The sequence below is a fragment of the Aspergillus viridinutans genome (genome assembly GCF_018404265.1).
Source record: "Aspergillus viridinutans IFM 47045 DNA, scaffold_1, whole genome shotgun sequence".
In the NCBI taxonomy this organism is placed as follows: Eukaryota; Fungi; Ascomycota; class Eurotiomycetes; order Eurotiales; family Aspergillaceae; genus Aspergillus; species Aspergillus viridinutans.
The window spans coordinates 2,083,529-2,097,145 of record NW_025091217.1 but is presented as its reverse complement, the minus strand read 5'-3'; the positions used below and the strand labels follow the sequence as shown (position 1 = coordinate 2,097,145).

At 49.0% G+C, this 13,617-nt stretch overlaps 4 protein-coding genes across 4 annotated transcripts; 3 read left to right on the top strand and 1 right to left on the bottom strand.

Annotated features, from left to right (window-relative positions):
• Nucleotides 1–433: 433 nt before the first annotated feature.
• On the top strand, nucleotides 434–1,452 carry Aspvir_000614 (uncharacterized protein; the record flags this gene model as incomplete). Its single annotated transcript, XM_043265749.1, has 5 exons — nucleotides 434–693; nucleotides 782–866; nucleotides 918–1,082; nucleotides 1,136–1,240; nucleotides 1,297–1,452. 5 exons carry the CDS (start codon nucleotides 434–436, stop codon nucleotides 1,450–1,452), a joined length of 771 nt encoding a protein of 256 aa, XP_043121684.1.
• A 1,123-nt stretch (nucleotides 1,453–2,575) lies between these two features.
• On the top strand, nucleotides 2,576–4,598 carry acuM (gluconeogenesis transcription factor RDS2; the record flags this gene model as incomplete). Its single annotated transcript, XM_043265748.1, has 6 exons — nucleotides 2,576–2,786; nucleotides 2,894–2,916; nucleotides 3,058–3,075; nucleotides 3,184–3,490; nucleotides 3,545–4,490; nucleotides 4,547–4,598. 6 exons carry the CDS (start codon nucleotides 2,576–2,578, stop codon nucleotides 4,596–4,598), a joined length of 1,557 nt encoding a protein of 518 aa, XP_043121683.1.
• Nucleotides 4,599–7,937: 3,339 nt separating this feature from the next.
• Aspvir_000612 (uncharacterized protein) lies at nucleotides 7,938–8,781 on the top strand (the record flags this gene model as incomplete). Its single annotated transcript, XM_043265747.1, has 3 exons — nucleotides 7,938–8,015; nucleotides 8,067–8,348; nucleotides 8,395–8,781. The coding sequence occupies 3 exons, from the start codon at nucleotides 7,938–7,940 to the stop codon at nucleotides 8,779–8,781; spliced, it is 747 nt and encodes a 248-aa protein (XP_043121682.1).
• Nucleotides 8,782–9,178: 397 nt separating this feature from the next.
• Nucleotides 9,179–12,530, bottom strand: Aspvir_000611 (WD40 repeat domain-containing protein; the record flags this gene model as incomplete). Its single annotated transcript, XM_043265746.1, has 4 exons — nucleotides 9,179–10,709; nucleotides 10,776–11,594; nucleotides 11,654–11,925; nucleotides 11,991–12,530. 4 exons carry the CDS (start codon nucleotides 12,528–12,530, stop codon nucleotides 9,179–9,181), a joined length of 3,162 nt encoding a protein of 1,053 aa, XP_043121681.1.
• Between the last annotated feature and the right edge of the window lie 1,087 nt (nucleotides 12,531–13,617).

The window sequence follows — 13,617 nt, the reverse complement described above, 5'->3', positions numbered from 1 at the left end:
ATCGAGAGTGTGGTTGAGGACGCACCGATTGTTCATGTTGATAGCTCAGAGATATAGAACAGACGATCTCGGCAGTGAGAGTGTTTGGGTGCAACATATCTTTATACCTGTTGCGATATTGTAAAAAGTAGCCATGGGGGATAGACCCTGAGCCATTCTCCTTCAGAGGATATTCTCGTGCTATGGAATACATACTATGTAGATAGATCTGGCGATATTGCTTCCAGACGTTGATTGTGCCCCACTCACTGGCTCAACAATGGTTAGTCCTCAGCTGATTAAGCATGTGACAGTACCCGTGGCGCGTTGTTGGCGGCACATCAAAGCAAACCAAATGCCCTCCTTGGCAGAGTTGAAATAACAAACTCACTCTGTATCCCATCATCCACGATTTATTCCGGAGTTTAAAATTGAGGAGCTGAGAAACAGCGCAATGCCACCAAAGAGAAAGCGTCCCAGAGAAAGCGAAGCGCATGACGATGCAGCGCGCAACAAGCGTTTCGCGTACCTGAAGCCCCAAGTCCGGCAGGTTTCCGAGCGGACTATCAAGTCGAAATGGACCACGCTCCCTGAGCCCGTTCAAGACAAGATTCGTGATATGTTTCGAGCGCTTGAACGACCGGTTATTGTGCGGCAGCAGAATGAGCGAAAACGCATCGAAGCGCAGGCGGCTGTGCAGGCAGTTGTTAGGAAGTATGTTGATTGCTGAGCATTGAATCTGTCGCGTGATCATGATTGCAAGACGTATGGTGATTATTGACTGACATATTCAATTTTCAAGTCTCGGAAAGCGACTCCCTCGAATGCCGTTTCCTCCTGTCACGAAGGAATCGGTGTTTGACTATGAAGCGGCGCTGAATGAGCATGTATGTGATTTCTCGTGGAATTATTTGGCGCCATACTGATGTTGAGTCCAGTTATCTCTTGAATCTAGCTTAGCAACTATGACCGATAGTATTGATCTCTTGAAGACAGAAATTGAAAGGGAAGAGGCCTTATTGGCCAAAGAAACAAAACAACTGCAAGAGATGGAGAAAAATGCGAATCGAGCCGAAGCAGAAAGGAAACGGCAGATGAAGAATGTGAGTCTCCTGAAAGGTTCTGGTCATAGAATATGTCGCTCATCCTTTTGAAGGAGCATCCGGCACTACGGCAGCTCGATGATATCCCCAAGACTCAGGGCCAACCGGCTCCTTTTACAATTCTGGAAGCAAAGGACTCACAATCAGGTTTTGATGAGGTATGGACCAAATATGTTTTTCAAATGCCTGACATTTTTCTGACGTCCAACTCTAGCTGGAGAACGATACGGAAGTCTCAGGCTTGTTGACCCAATTGAACGGGCATCTGAAATCGATGCAGAACAATGTCGCCCCTCTCACTGGCCTGAAAGACGCGCTCACCCGATCGGAAGCAGCCCTCAGTCTATTCTCAGCACCTGAAGGACCCTGACTGAAGCAGCCTACATCACAACAGCCAAACTGACTGAGTATCTTACCGTCAAACTGGCCTCGAGCTCTTAGAGGAAGCTATTCCGCAGACCGACCTCAACCCCAAATTCGTGGCAAACCCAACCGAACAGGTGTTACTGATGCTCCAGGGCGGCCTGGAACATCCTGTCCACTTGTCCAAATTACTAGAATCATGCCCGATCTTCGCATCAATCTGCAGTTGTGCAACAGCAGCTTTGACGCATGAGCTGAAACTGGAGAATCAGGCCTCGCTTTATCAAAGAGGGTCCCAAATGCGAGTAGCTGCCCATAGCAGGGTTTAGATCCGATGAAGTACAATTGAAGGTACTACTTTGTACCTGGATACTTTCGTCGCCTAACACAGCGCCAAATGGGGTGTAGCTACCTCGGCCCATCACGTCAAATTCTAACGATATTCTGTGGTTGCATGAAAATGTCCATCCACAGCCTTAGTCTACCGAGCAGATGGGAGCATACTCCATACAGACTACGGGATAGATGTTGTTGATTATAATTGGTTTGCCTATGGATTCCTATGATACCCCACGCTTCTCAATAGCCGAACAGAGCATTTTGGCCTACCAGAGTCCAAAGTGTTTTTGCACTTTCGAAATATGTACAAATGATAGAAATTAGTTATGTACCAAGTTTGTGTAACACAATGTGATTCAGACCGAGGTAGCCTGTAGCACCTGGCCCTGCAGCTTTCGTTTGCTGAGGGCTGGTAATAATAGGTAGATGGACTGCAATAATGGCTCATGCCCGAGGCACCAACAGTTCCGCCGCGGTGGTTCCCCCAGTGCGGAGGAGCCCGGGAAAAATGACGGTCAGCCCGCCTGGCCGTCAGGAGTCATCTCATTCTCGGCGGGGAAATCTGAGCATGAGGCGATCACAATCGCTCGTCGTCGTCGCACTCCTCAGCTCGCAGCTAGGCACCTGCTGTCTGCTCCTGCAAATGCGTCTGCTTTATCTTGCTCTAAAGTGATCTTCGATGTCTGCAGGTCGCCATCGGACTTGCTCCTTCGTGTTCCTACCACCAACAGCGACATCAGCGAGCCGAACTTTGCGCAACCGCTTTGCGCCCGGCCAGATCAAAGCGATCGATGACGGAGAACGGCGCCGCGCAGATGGGCACAGCCCCGGATGAACAGCCGCGTAATGGTACAATGGAGAATGTCAAACTGAATATGGCGGAAGGCGACTCATTCAGAATGGAGTCGGGCTCAAAGAATAATGCCTCACCACCGGTGAAAGCTGACAATAGCGCCGCGGGGACTCACTCCAGCCCCAAGAAGCGTCGCAAAGTTAATCATGGTAAGAAACTGTCCTGGTTATGCATCTTGCAAGGATTCTGGCAGCGGCCGCTCCCCGCGTTCGCATGTTAGACCACGTTGCTGACCACCGCGCCAACGCTTTTGCAGCATGCGTCTACTGTCGACGATCGGTAAGCCCACATCTTACCTACTGACCCCGTATATCCTTGATCCACCACGCTCTCCTGCGTCGCGACTCCCAATCGTCACTATAAGGTCTACTTTCCGAGAATCCATTTGCTAACGGCAGGGTACTTCCTTATGTGGCACAGCATATGACTTGCGATTCGGTACGACCTTCCTGATCCATTTCCTTCAGCTTGCCTCCGTGAAATGTATCGCAGGCTTCTATTTTGGCGAAAGGTTCTTAGCTGACTTTTTACGTGGGTTAAATAAAGGAGCGGCCGTGCACGCGGTGTATAAAGCGCAACATAGGTCACTTGTGTCATGACGAACCCAGGGAGCCTTCAAAGCGGGCGCGGAGCGAACACGAAAATTCAACTGCTGAAGAGGAGGGTCATTCGAACAATGAGTTTCCAAGTGTCCAAGGCATGCCTCGAAACGTTGATGTTCAAGATGCTGCCGGCCAGCAAATCCTTGCCGATGGAACTATCGCCCTTCCCCCTTCCTCTGTCAGTGCTGTGCAGCATAACAACATCCCCTCCTCCTCTGCGCAAAACAGCATAGGCCTTAACTCTCAACAGCGTAAGTACTAAGGCGGCTGCCTGTATTTTCTGACTGGTGCTAATGATAAAACAGTGATGGGCTACAACGACTGGCTCGGAGGTCAAAGCCAATTCCAGGATATGCACACTTTCCACCCGTCGTACATGTTCAATGCCCCGGAAGTCACGAACGAATACAACCTCCTGGGAGACTTTCTCAGCAGCAGCCTTCTAGATGACGGGGGGATCTTCCAAAATGATAATCTACATGGGATATACTCCGATCCAACGTTGATCAATTCAATGGCCAATCTGGATAATACGGCCTTACTGCAGCAAGCTCAGCCCCCTCAGCCAACGCAGAGTCAACCGCCTCAGAACGATTCCGTTCAAGGTCCAAGCTCCACGGTGGTGAACGATAAGGCAAGAGAGACTTATTACATGACTGCGGCGGATCCTTCAGGTTCAGACCCACCGGAAGAGCGGATGAACAAGCTTCTCAAGGCGAAATACGATGCTGGTCTTCTGAAGCCTTTTAACTATGTTAAAGGCTACGCTCGCTTGAACCAATACATGGAGAAGAACATGAAGCAGTCATCTCGCCAGAAGATTCTGCGGCAGCTGGACAAATTCCGACCTAAATTTCGGGAGAGAATGCAAAGCCTGACCGATATCGAACTCATTCTCGTGGAGATGTGGTTCGAACGAAGTCTGATGGAATATGACCGTGTCTTTGCCAGTATGGCGATTCCCGCCTGCTGCTGGAGGCGAACGGGGGAGATTTTCCGCGGCAACAAGGAGATGGCAGAACTTATTGGCGTGCCAATAGAGAGTCTGCGAGACGGCAAGCTGGCAATCCACGAGATCATTGTTGAGGATCAGCTCGTGAGCTACTGGGAGAAATTCGGTGCTATTGCGTTCGACAACACTCAAAAGGCGATGCTCACAAGCTGCACACTAAAGAATCCGAATTCGAGTAATCCCGGGAATGGGATTCAGTGTTGCTTCTCTTTCACAATTCGGAGGGACAATCATAATATGTGAGTGCTCAACAATATCCGTTGCATGCCTGAGAATTTGCTGACAGTACACCTAGTCCTTCGCTCATCATTGGCAACTTCCTACCATCACAACGAAGAAGCAAATGATTGTTATCTGAGATTGAAATTGGTCTGTCTACGGGCGTATTTAGGGGAATTAGGCTTTGTTATTCGAACTATTCAGGTACATAGTTCTCGCGTTCGTCCTTTTTCTTATTCTCTTCTTTTATGGGCCCGTCCGTATGAGTGCTACTAGAGAACGTTGTTCGATATCCTTTCTGTGACGCTTGCACGGTTATCAAAAAAAGAAGATGCTACATATCCTCCAAAGTTTTCGAGGAACTGAATTGTATTTATTGCCTGTCGGAGTGGTTATATATCCTATGCTCTCATGTCTATGTGTCTTGACCTTTGACTATGGACTAGTTCAGTCAGGTGAACGCCAGTTTGCTAGGAAGTTGATAATATCACCCAGCAACTGCGGTCTTCTAGATTTCTACTCAGTATATACCGCCAGGTTCTCAGTAGAAGCGCTGCTTCTCATCATCTAAGTAGCACAGTCAAGGTTCCAACCGTCCAACTACAGTAGCAACCGTTGTGATATGGGAACAATGACATCCAAGGATCTTGAAGAACGATCATTCAATGTCCTAGGTAAGTCCGCAGTATAATCTACCCCCATGCTCTCCATCCATGATGTCTAATTATTCGTTGTCCATCAGCGCTCGCTACTCAGATACAAACTTGGCTTTCCAACGCAAGACCCTCTGAACAATCCCTGATGCCGAATACCTCGGTCGAACTCCTTGACAACTATCTCGGCGATATACCCTTGTTCCCAACGGCACCCTCATCAACCATACGTCGTCGATTGGATACTGAAGGAACGAAGTTATGGAATACATGCTCGCAACTAATGGCAATTTCCGCTTCTGCCGACAGTTCCGCGCTGAGGCTACTGAGTAAAGGTTTGACATCTTCACAACTTGCTTCTTCTGCAGCAGTTCTGACCATTGCAGTGAAAGCTCTCGCTTTTGCAATGCTGGATTGTGCCACGTCTGCCCACAATCAAGGTATGAGTCCACCTACGTGAATAGGTGACCGTTTCTGAAGTCTGTCCCCAGGAAACAGCCGAAGCTTTGAGCTTGCTCTGAGAGCAGCACGTACTTGCATGGGTGAGTCTCATCTATCCCTTGCAAAGTTCCAGCTCCGATGATGGTATTCGATGCAGATCAGGGACTTTTGGATCTTAGCCAGAAGATCATTGGTGTAGCGGCTACTCGCCTGAATGATATGTCTAGAAACCAGAGCAGCCACTACAGAGCAAAAGTCGAAGCTTACATGACGGAATACTACATGCTGCGCGTCTACTTGGTAATGAGCATTTCACGCATCATATTCACATAACTGACCTTTATGACATAGTCCTGGCTGCAAGGTAGATCCGATATTGCAGAGCACTTATTATCCAAGGTCCCGCAAGCGAGCCGAGGCGGACATCAAGAGACCGTTATGGGCATCTGCTATCAAGTTGGGGGGCAGGCAATCTCACGTCGGCAGCTTGATGTGGCAGCTCGATGGCTTGAAAGAGCTTTGAGCTCAAGCGAGCTTCTTCAAGAGGAAGCCCAACAAGTTCATCCGGACCTAAAGGATAAGAAGCTCCGGGTCTTGATTGCTTTCGGTAAGTTGCTATGAGCCTATGGCTTTTTCGAGTGAGTTGATGGCTTGCAGCTTGGGTCAGTCTTCATCTCGACACGGCAGACGGAAAGCGTGGTCTCGACAGGGCAGTAGTGTGCTTGAAAAGTGTAAGATGTAGAAAAATGTATCATATTGTTGCTGACAATTTGCAGGAATACGATGATGCATTTGAAACTCATGTTCTTCAACTCGAGATTCTCAGTAAGGAGAATATCGACGACTGCGATGAATATGCTGAAAGTAAGAAGACCACCATATCCCGCGTGTGTCCCACCACTCATCCAGTCTTTCAGTCCTTCGACGCGCCATTGCTGCTTTGAAGCTAAACGACGCTGATCTAAAGACGTGCGTTTCTTTTCTTAATTTGGCATACTCATCGTCTAAAGGAGAAATAGTATCCTATACTTTATCCATAAGCTCAAGGAATCCAGGTAGGATCCCAATGCGTTGTTCTCTGACATAGTGGTATTGACAAGGAAGACCCCAGCTTTTCCTGGAAAGGATCAAGCAGCTGTTGTGTGACAAGCTTGCTGTTTCAGACAAAAGGGCATGGACGGAGCGTGTCTTCATCAGCCTCGTTTGGGCGTTGACCGAATCTTATCTTTGTGCTGTCGATTGCATTGCTGCCATGAAAGATGTGACCCACAGTCTATTTGAGCATGGATGGCAACTGAGTGAAGAGGCAACCAATGCTTGCTTAATTGTGAATCGATCTAGAACTGGCACACATCTCGCAATTGCTGACTGTTGACGCAGCTAGTCTGGAAGCACATTGATGCAGCGATATCTAAGGGAGATACGTCTCACGCAGAGCGATGCTGTGAATTCCTGATCGAACAGCCTCTATTCAAAATATCCTCGGACAGTAAAGACAAAATTCTAAGGTAGGCGTTCTTGTGGCCTGGGAGCGTTCTCTGCATGGGGATTAATCAAAGTGATCTTAACAGGAAGCTGATCTCCTGCTCCCGAGATGATTCAAGCACGCTTGAGGCGCATAAAGTCATTGCGAAACACCTCGAAGAATGCAAAGCCTCAGCGTCGACGCTGTACATGCTGTATGGTGTATCTTTACGAGATGATGACTATACTCTTGGTATGTCTGCAGAGTGGTCTTTATCAAATATCTAACGGAACTCCAGGGCGAACATGTCTTAGGTCGTTGAGCGAGCTAGGGCAAGAGGGAAAGATATATCTCTCTTCATGTGCTGCAGAAGCTCGACGCTCGGGAAATACCCGATTTACCATCGAATGTCTTCAGCAGCTTATAGCAGGCATGGACGACGACTCGCTTGGAGCAACATCCGTCTCGACACTGTTCCAGTATGTGTTACCCGTGTCTGACAAATAGTTACTGGGCTAATTCATTGTATAATATTGCTTGCTCAACTATTGGAGTCAGAAGACCGTGACAATGCGGCTTCAAAAGCCCATCTCATATCCACATTTGAGGAAGGTCAGCTTCAGCGCAATCCAGAGAAAACCAAATACTAAGCCGAATCAGCCCTGAAATGTGCCGACAACGAAGGGAGATTGCCACTCTACTCAGCCAGTGAACTAGAATGGTTTGCGAAGAAGAGCTACAACGTAGCCCTTGACACACATAGAAGTTCCCCTTCGGAGCCTGTCCTACATCTCTTAGACATATCCATCAAGGTAACCTCGCCACGAAGAACGGTGCTAAATCCTCTAACACCGGCATAGTTCACAGATCTATACCATGAAAAGACAGGCATCAAAGACCGAGTTTTCATGTATCTCCTCGCCGAGTTCGTCAAATCCAACAAATTGATAGCCGATGCCCGTGGTCATACTCCGTCTTCTGCCAAGGTCATTATTTCAAGCCATCTCTTTGAGACACAGCAGACTGACAACACCTAGGCCTACGAGCAAATCCGCCAATCCGTTCAGCGCTTCGAAACCCACGTTAAAACTCATCTTGATACATACAACACCATACACGAACGAGAGGCATGGATGCATAAGCACCGCCTCCTGATCGCCTTGGACCTCGAGGCAGCCATCAATCTCAAACAATGGAACGACATCCCCAACATACTCGAGAGAGCCAGCACGATCCTCGACGACCACCTCTGCTCAGTATTCCTAGACTGCATCCTCCGCTCTGGGGCGCCAGCTCCCAACATCGCACAGGTCGTCAAGGTGAAGCAACCTCGTCCGGTGTCAATAGAAAGTCTAACAAAGGCAGGATATGATCTGCATCTTCCACTCCTCACCCTCCCCATCCTTCAGTGCTGGGGCCTTCCACCAGAAACTCCCCCGGTATCTGCGTTGCCTGTTTCAAATGGCCGTAGAGGCGAAAGACTACTCGTTGGCAGAGTCAGTCCATCAGCAAGCTATCGTCCTAGCTCGCGATGGCTCAGCAGACGCAGACTTGCCGTTTATATACCCGAGCGACGAGCTCAAATGGCTCGCAACAATGGCTTTTAATAGAGCGGTCGATTTATATCTTGCCTCGGCTGATGAGGACTGTCGAAGATGGGGGGAGATTGCGTTTACACTGGCTGGTTTCGTAAAGGATGATGGTGGTGCGCTGTTAAGAATGCTGCGGCAGAACTACGCCAAACTTATGTGAGTTACGGGCTACTCGCTTATATATTACGCTACGGGAGTGGTCACAATTTGATTATATACTTAGGCTTGAAGAGGTTCAAAGAAGGACCGGACCACAGAGGCCAGCTAGGGAATCTTCGTTGTAAATTGCTTCCAGTGTCTGTCTGATTGACCACATATCCATAAATAAGATGCAAAAGATTGTGATAAATCCAACCTCAAACTCCATCGAGCTTTGCCCGTAGCTAACGGCAAGACCGAAAAATGAATCAAGCATTGTGCAATGGGCAGAAAGGGTGATATGCAATGTCGAACAAAACTATGCGATGGACCCAGAATAGGAGTGCTGGCGAACGTGAAAGAAATAAAGTGGACGAATGAATGCATAGAAATGCAAGACACTGGAACCAACCAATCCGCTATTCGCTGGAATTTTCACCATTATCATTAGAGCATATGATTCTCGAGCGCTGAAAAGCGCCGTTTTGGCGCAAACTTGGAGCCGAGTGCATTCGATGTGGACTTTGTAGGGGATTTTGTTTTCTGTCATTTTCCTTTCCGCTGCTGTCCGTCTCGATCTCGACATTTCCACAAGTTTTAGGTCGAGCAGCCAGGACTCGAAGTGTTAGGTCCAGTTCTCGCTCCAGTTCCTTCTGGGAGTGGAGATGCTCTGCGGAGGTATGCAGCTTTTTCCTGTAAGCCTTCAATGTGCGGCAAACCTGCTCCGTAGATGAATTTAGACTTCCAGATTCGCTCTTTGACAAGTTTCTGCCACGGGAGCGGAAGTCCAGTGATATACGACGAGCATGATTGTTTGTGTTGCTGAGCTTTTTACCAGGTGTTGACCTTCTGGTTGGGGATGGTGACTTGCGCAACTTCTGAAGGCGAGAGTGCGAAGGGGGAGAGCGACGGTCAGACCTTGAGAAAGGAGAAGGCGTAGCCGGTGCAGACTTTTCATTCTTCAAGGAAGAAGGTGCGAGGGAAATTTTGGAAATTTTACGAGCCAGGGACTGCGAGGAGTCCCGTACAGGAGTTGGGGTTCCTGTGATGTTGTCTTGCCGCTGGAATCCAGCAAGCTCGTGTTTGGATAGAATCTTGCGCAGAGGCGGCTTGGAGACCGTCAGATTTTTCGACACACTGTCGATTTCTTCCTCTGATAGATTGTTTTGGGTATAATCCTGAGATTGCTGTGGTTGTACCAGTAAATCCCATATCATGACGACACCGTCAATACCAGCGCTAACCAGTGTTCGACTAGGAGGTTTCCCCACGCAGTCAGAATCTCTGGTCAGCAAGCATACATCGCTCACGCCTTCGGCATGGCCGAACTCGGCAGTAAGAAGCGCTTCGCGTTCCATATCGTACACGCGAATCGATTTGTCCGTGCTTGCGACTCCGATAAGCAACGTGGGACTTTTTCCTGGAATGTGGGAAGCCATGCTCAGAGCAGTCATGACCACGGTGTCGCTTGAATCTGAATCGGTGGTCCGGAAAGAGCGAATGTGCTTCCCTGAATCGAGATCATACTGCTGTATACAACGATCAACAGTGGATATGATTAGAATATTTGGGTCTTCTGTAGATAGAGTCATGGAAACCGGTGATGTCTTAAGCGTGACAGCCCTTGATGCCAGATACGCAACAGCTGTTTCTCCGCTGGTTTCTCGAGTCATGCGTTCTCGAATGAAAACTGTGCGATCTGAGGAGCACGAGAGAAGCTTCTCGCCATTCTTGACGAAAAGTAACTGATTTACTGACCCGACGTGATCATCCATGGTCTGCACAAGTTCCAGGCTTTCTTCAGTGCTACGGAAAAGCTGAACCATGCGATCTCGACCAGAGCTGGCAATGAGACAGGACTCTGAGTCTAAGTGAAGGGCCACATCTGTGACCTCCGCCTCGTGAGCCCGAATCTGATTGACACATTTCCATGACTGTCCCGAAAAGACCCTAAGCTCGAGGTCAATGTTTCACTTCCTTATGCTGTCTGTTTCAATGGTAGGAGTGGTTGAATACCTCAAAACACCCATCTTATCTCCCGACACGAATAACTTCAAATCTTGAGTCGCCCTCAAGATTTTCAACTCGTTTATTTGGCTTTCATCACTGCCCAGAGTCTGCTCTACCGTGACTGTCCTAGAGTCTTTACACCTGCCCTTTGTGTCCCAAAAATTCACGGTCCCGTTGGACGACCACGTGAAAAAGTTGGCTTGGAGTTCGTTGAGGTTTGGTAACGGAGAAATGCCGAGGACCGCATCTCTATGAGCGGCAATCGCAAGTTGTCTCTCGCAATCATTACTTATTGACTCTACCCGATGGATCTGGATTTCTTTGCTGGAATTGACGGTCACTAGATGTGATCCGAGGGATCCCATACAAGTGATCGCAGGTCCCTTGGCCTTTTTACTCGCTGAGGTTCGACCAGAAGGCTCTGGCGAAATTGGGCTTCTCGGCCGGAGTGACTCCAATGAGAACCTCTGCATCCTCTTTTCCCGACCACCGACCCAGAGGTAACCATGATCCGGATCAATGGTCAAAGAGAAGATGCCGAACCCCACGTACTTGATCAGGGATAGTCTTGGAGACACCTCACTGTCATCCAGGAGGCAGAGAGCACCGTCTTCGGTCCCTACTACAGCTTCACTGTCTGATATGCTTGCGACACAGGTGAATACGCAAGTCCCAAAAGGCCCGAGGAGACAGTTTCGTCCCGAAAGCGCTTTCGGGGCCAGGCTGGGGGAGCTAATGGCCGGATCCGCATTCAGGCGGGACTTTGATGGGGATACAGGTCTTGCTTCCGGGAGGCGCCATACCTTCACATGTCGAACGCCAACGCTGCCACCTTAGTTAGTCTTGCTACCGGTAACGAGCAGGGATCGAGCCCAACAACATACGTGACAAGACTCTGTCCCGTCCAGCCCATGTGGCGAACAATGTTGATGCACTTATTGGTCGAATGTAGCCTGGCCGATCCGGACTTCAGACTTACAGCCCACAAGAAGAGAAAACCGTCATTCACCTCTCCGAGGGTGGCGAGGTACTGGGAGTTAGGGCTGAAGGAGAGGCTGCGAACGCCGACGGTATGCTCGGTCAGAATCGTCAGGGGAACCTCCGGGGACGCGTCTTTCGCCGTAGAGAAGATCAAGACTCGGGGGTTATATCCAGTCTGTTTTCAGATTAGCGGACTAGCCACGCTCTTCACTTGTGCAGAGAAAACTAAACGCTACCCACCTCTCCTACAGCAAGGAATCTTCCATTTGGGCTGATTGACACGCTGGTAACCGCCTTTATTCTTTCCCTCGATGACCAGGATCGCGGGCTGTTAGTCTCGGCCAGGTCACTGGACGGAGATCCATTGTGGGTGTTACTGTGCGCATTTGCTCTGATGTTGGATATCGATTTTGTTCTCGTATCGGGCGTCGATGGAGGCGTGGATTGGTTGTAGAAAGACGTAACGGGATTGATGCTGCTCGCGGAGGGTCGTGCTTTGAAAAAGCGCTGGTTCACATTGTTTTCATCATCCAGCTCTGCAAGGATAGCCGCCGAACCGGCGCATAGCGCAAACGATCTGCTTTGGTCGTGGCTTGAGAAGCCATTTGGGTCCGTCGTAGTCGTGCCGATAACAGTCCGGAGGGAAAGGGTGGATTGGTGCAAGGAGGTCTTGTTAGGGGACCGGGGAGCTCTCAGACCAGGCGAATTGGAAGGTGTGATGCGTAGGGAAGAACCCGGGCCAGCATTCTTGCTTTTGACTGTCAATGAACCACTCGCCATCCCATTCAAATCCGAATTCAGATTACGAATATTCACGTTCCCCCAAGAGTGCTAGAAAGCCCGTTTGCATTTGTCGTGACGCTGGGATCGCCTGTCAAAGGTACTGTCAACGGAAACATCCAGCAGATATACCCTTATCAGCCGTGCTCGTAAGCGTGTTCCGATAACGATCAAGAAAAGCGATAGTTTGCGGAGGGTCAAATTGCGTGAGAATGGGATATAGCAAAAGAGTGTCTCGCGATCACCACAGTTTTGAGTTCAGCTGAACGAAGAGTGGTGGAAAAGAATGCACGAGGGTGATCAGAAGTCGAGAAAGAGCGTGGGCCCCGAGAATGGAAAAAACAATTACAATGCGTATTCAAAGGAGTGACACAGACAAAGGGAGAAGTATGAGAAGAAAAAGAAATGGTTTAGTGATAGGGATAAAGCAGGAGTAAATACGCCCGTCCACACAGTGCACACACACTGTCAAGGAGGGGAGCTCCAGCTCGAGTTCAGCAGCAGCAGCACATTCCAGTTATCCCTCTCAGCAGAGAATGGATGGGCGAATGGGAATGTGGGTATGACACAGTGACAAGCAGTTTCCCAAGCCCTGGCCTTGGAAGACTGACATCTCATATTCTCATTGAACTTTCAGTCCTGAAGCTGGTTCCTTCGGGCAGCTTAGTTTGTATTCTAGTCCTTAAAGTGGACTAGGTTGGTTCTAAAGCTCTATAGATTCGTAGATTGGCGCGGGAACCATCAAGATAGCTGCGGTGATCTACACTAAACTAATCTGAGCCGGGAAATGAGCTCTCCTTGCTTGACTTTCATTGTCAATTGAGTTGATGGAGACTCTGGTCTAGGGGTCAGAGGGATTACAGAATTATTGGAATCGATGTACATCTAGAGATTCTCAATCGCATGCATTACCCACTGGAATAAAATTCAATTTTCCACGAACTCCCGACTTTCACAGCGAATGATAATGCTTCATCAAGACAAGGTTAGCTCAAGGCTCGCCATAAGCCTGAGGCTTCCAGGGTTCCAAGCCTAAAACAGTCCACGCCTGCCTTAGGTATCTACTACCGCCTTGACCCATGCCAGC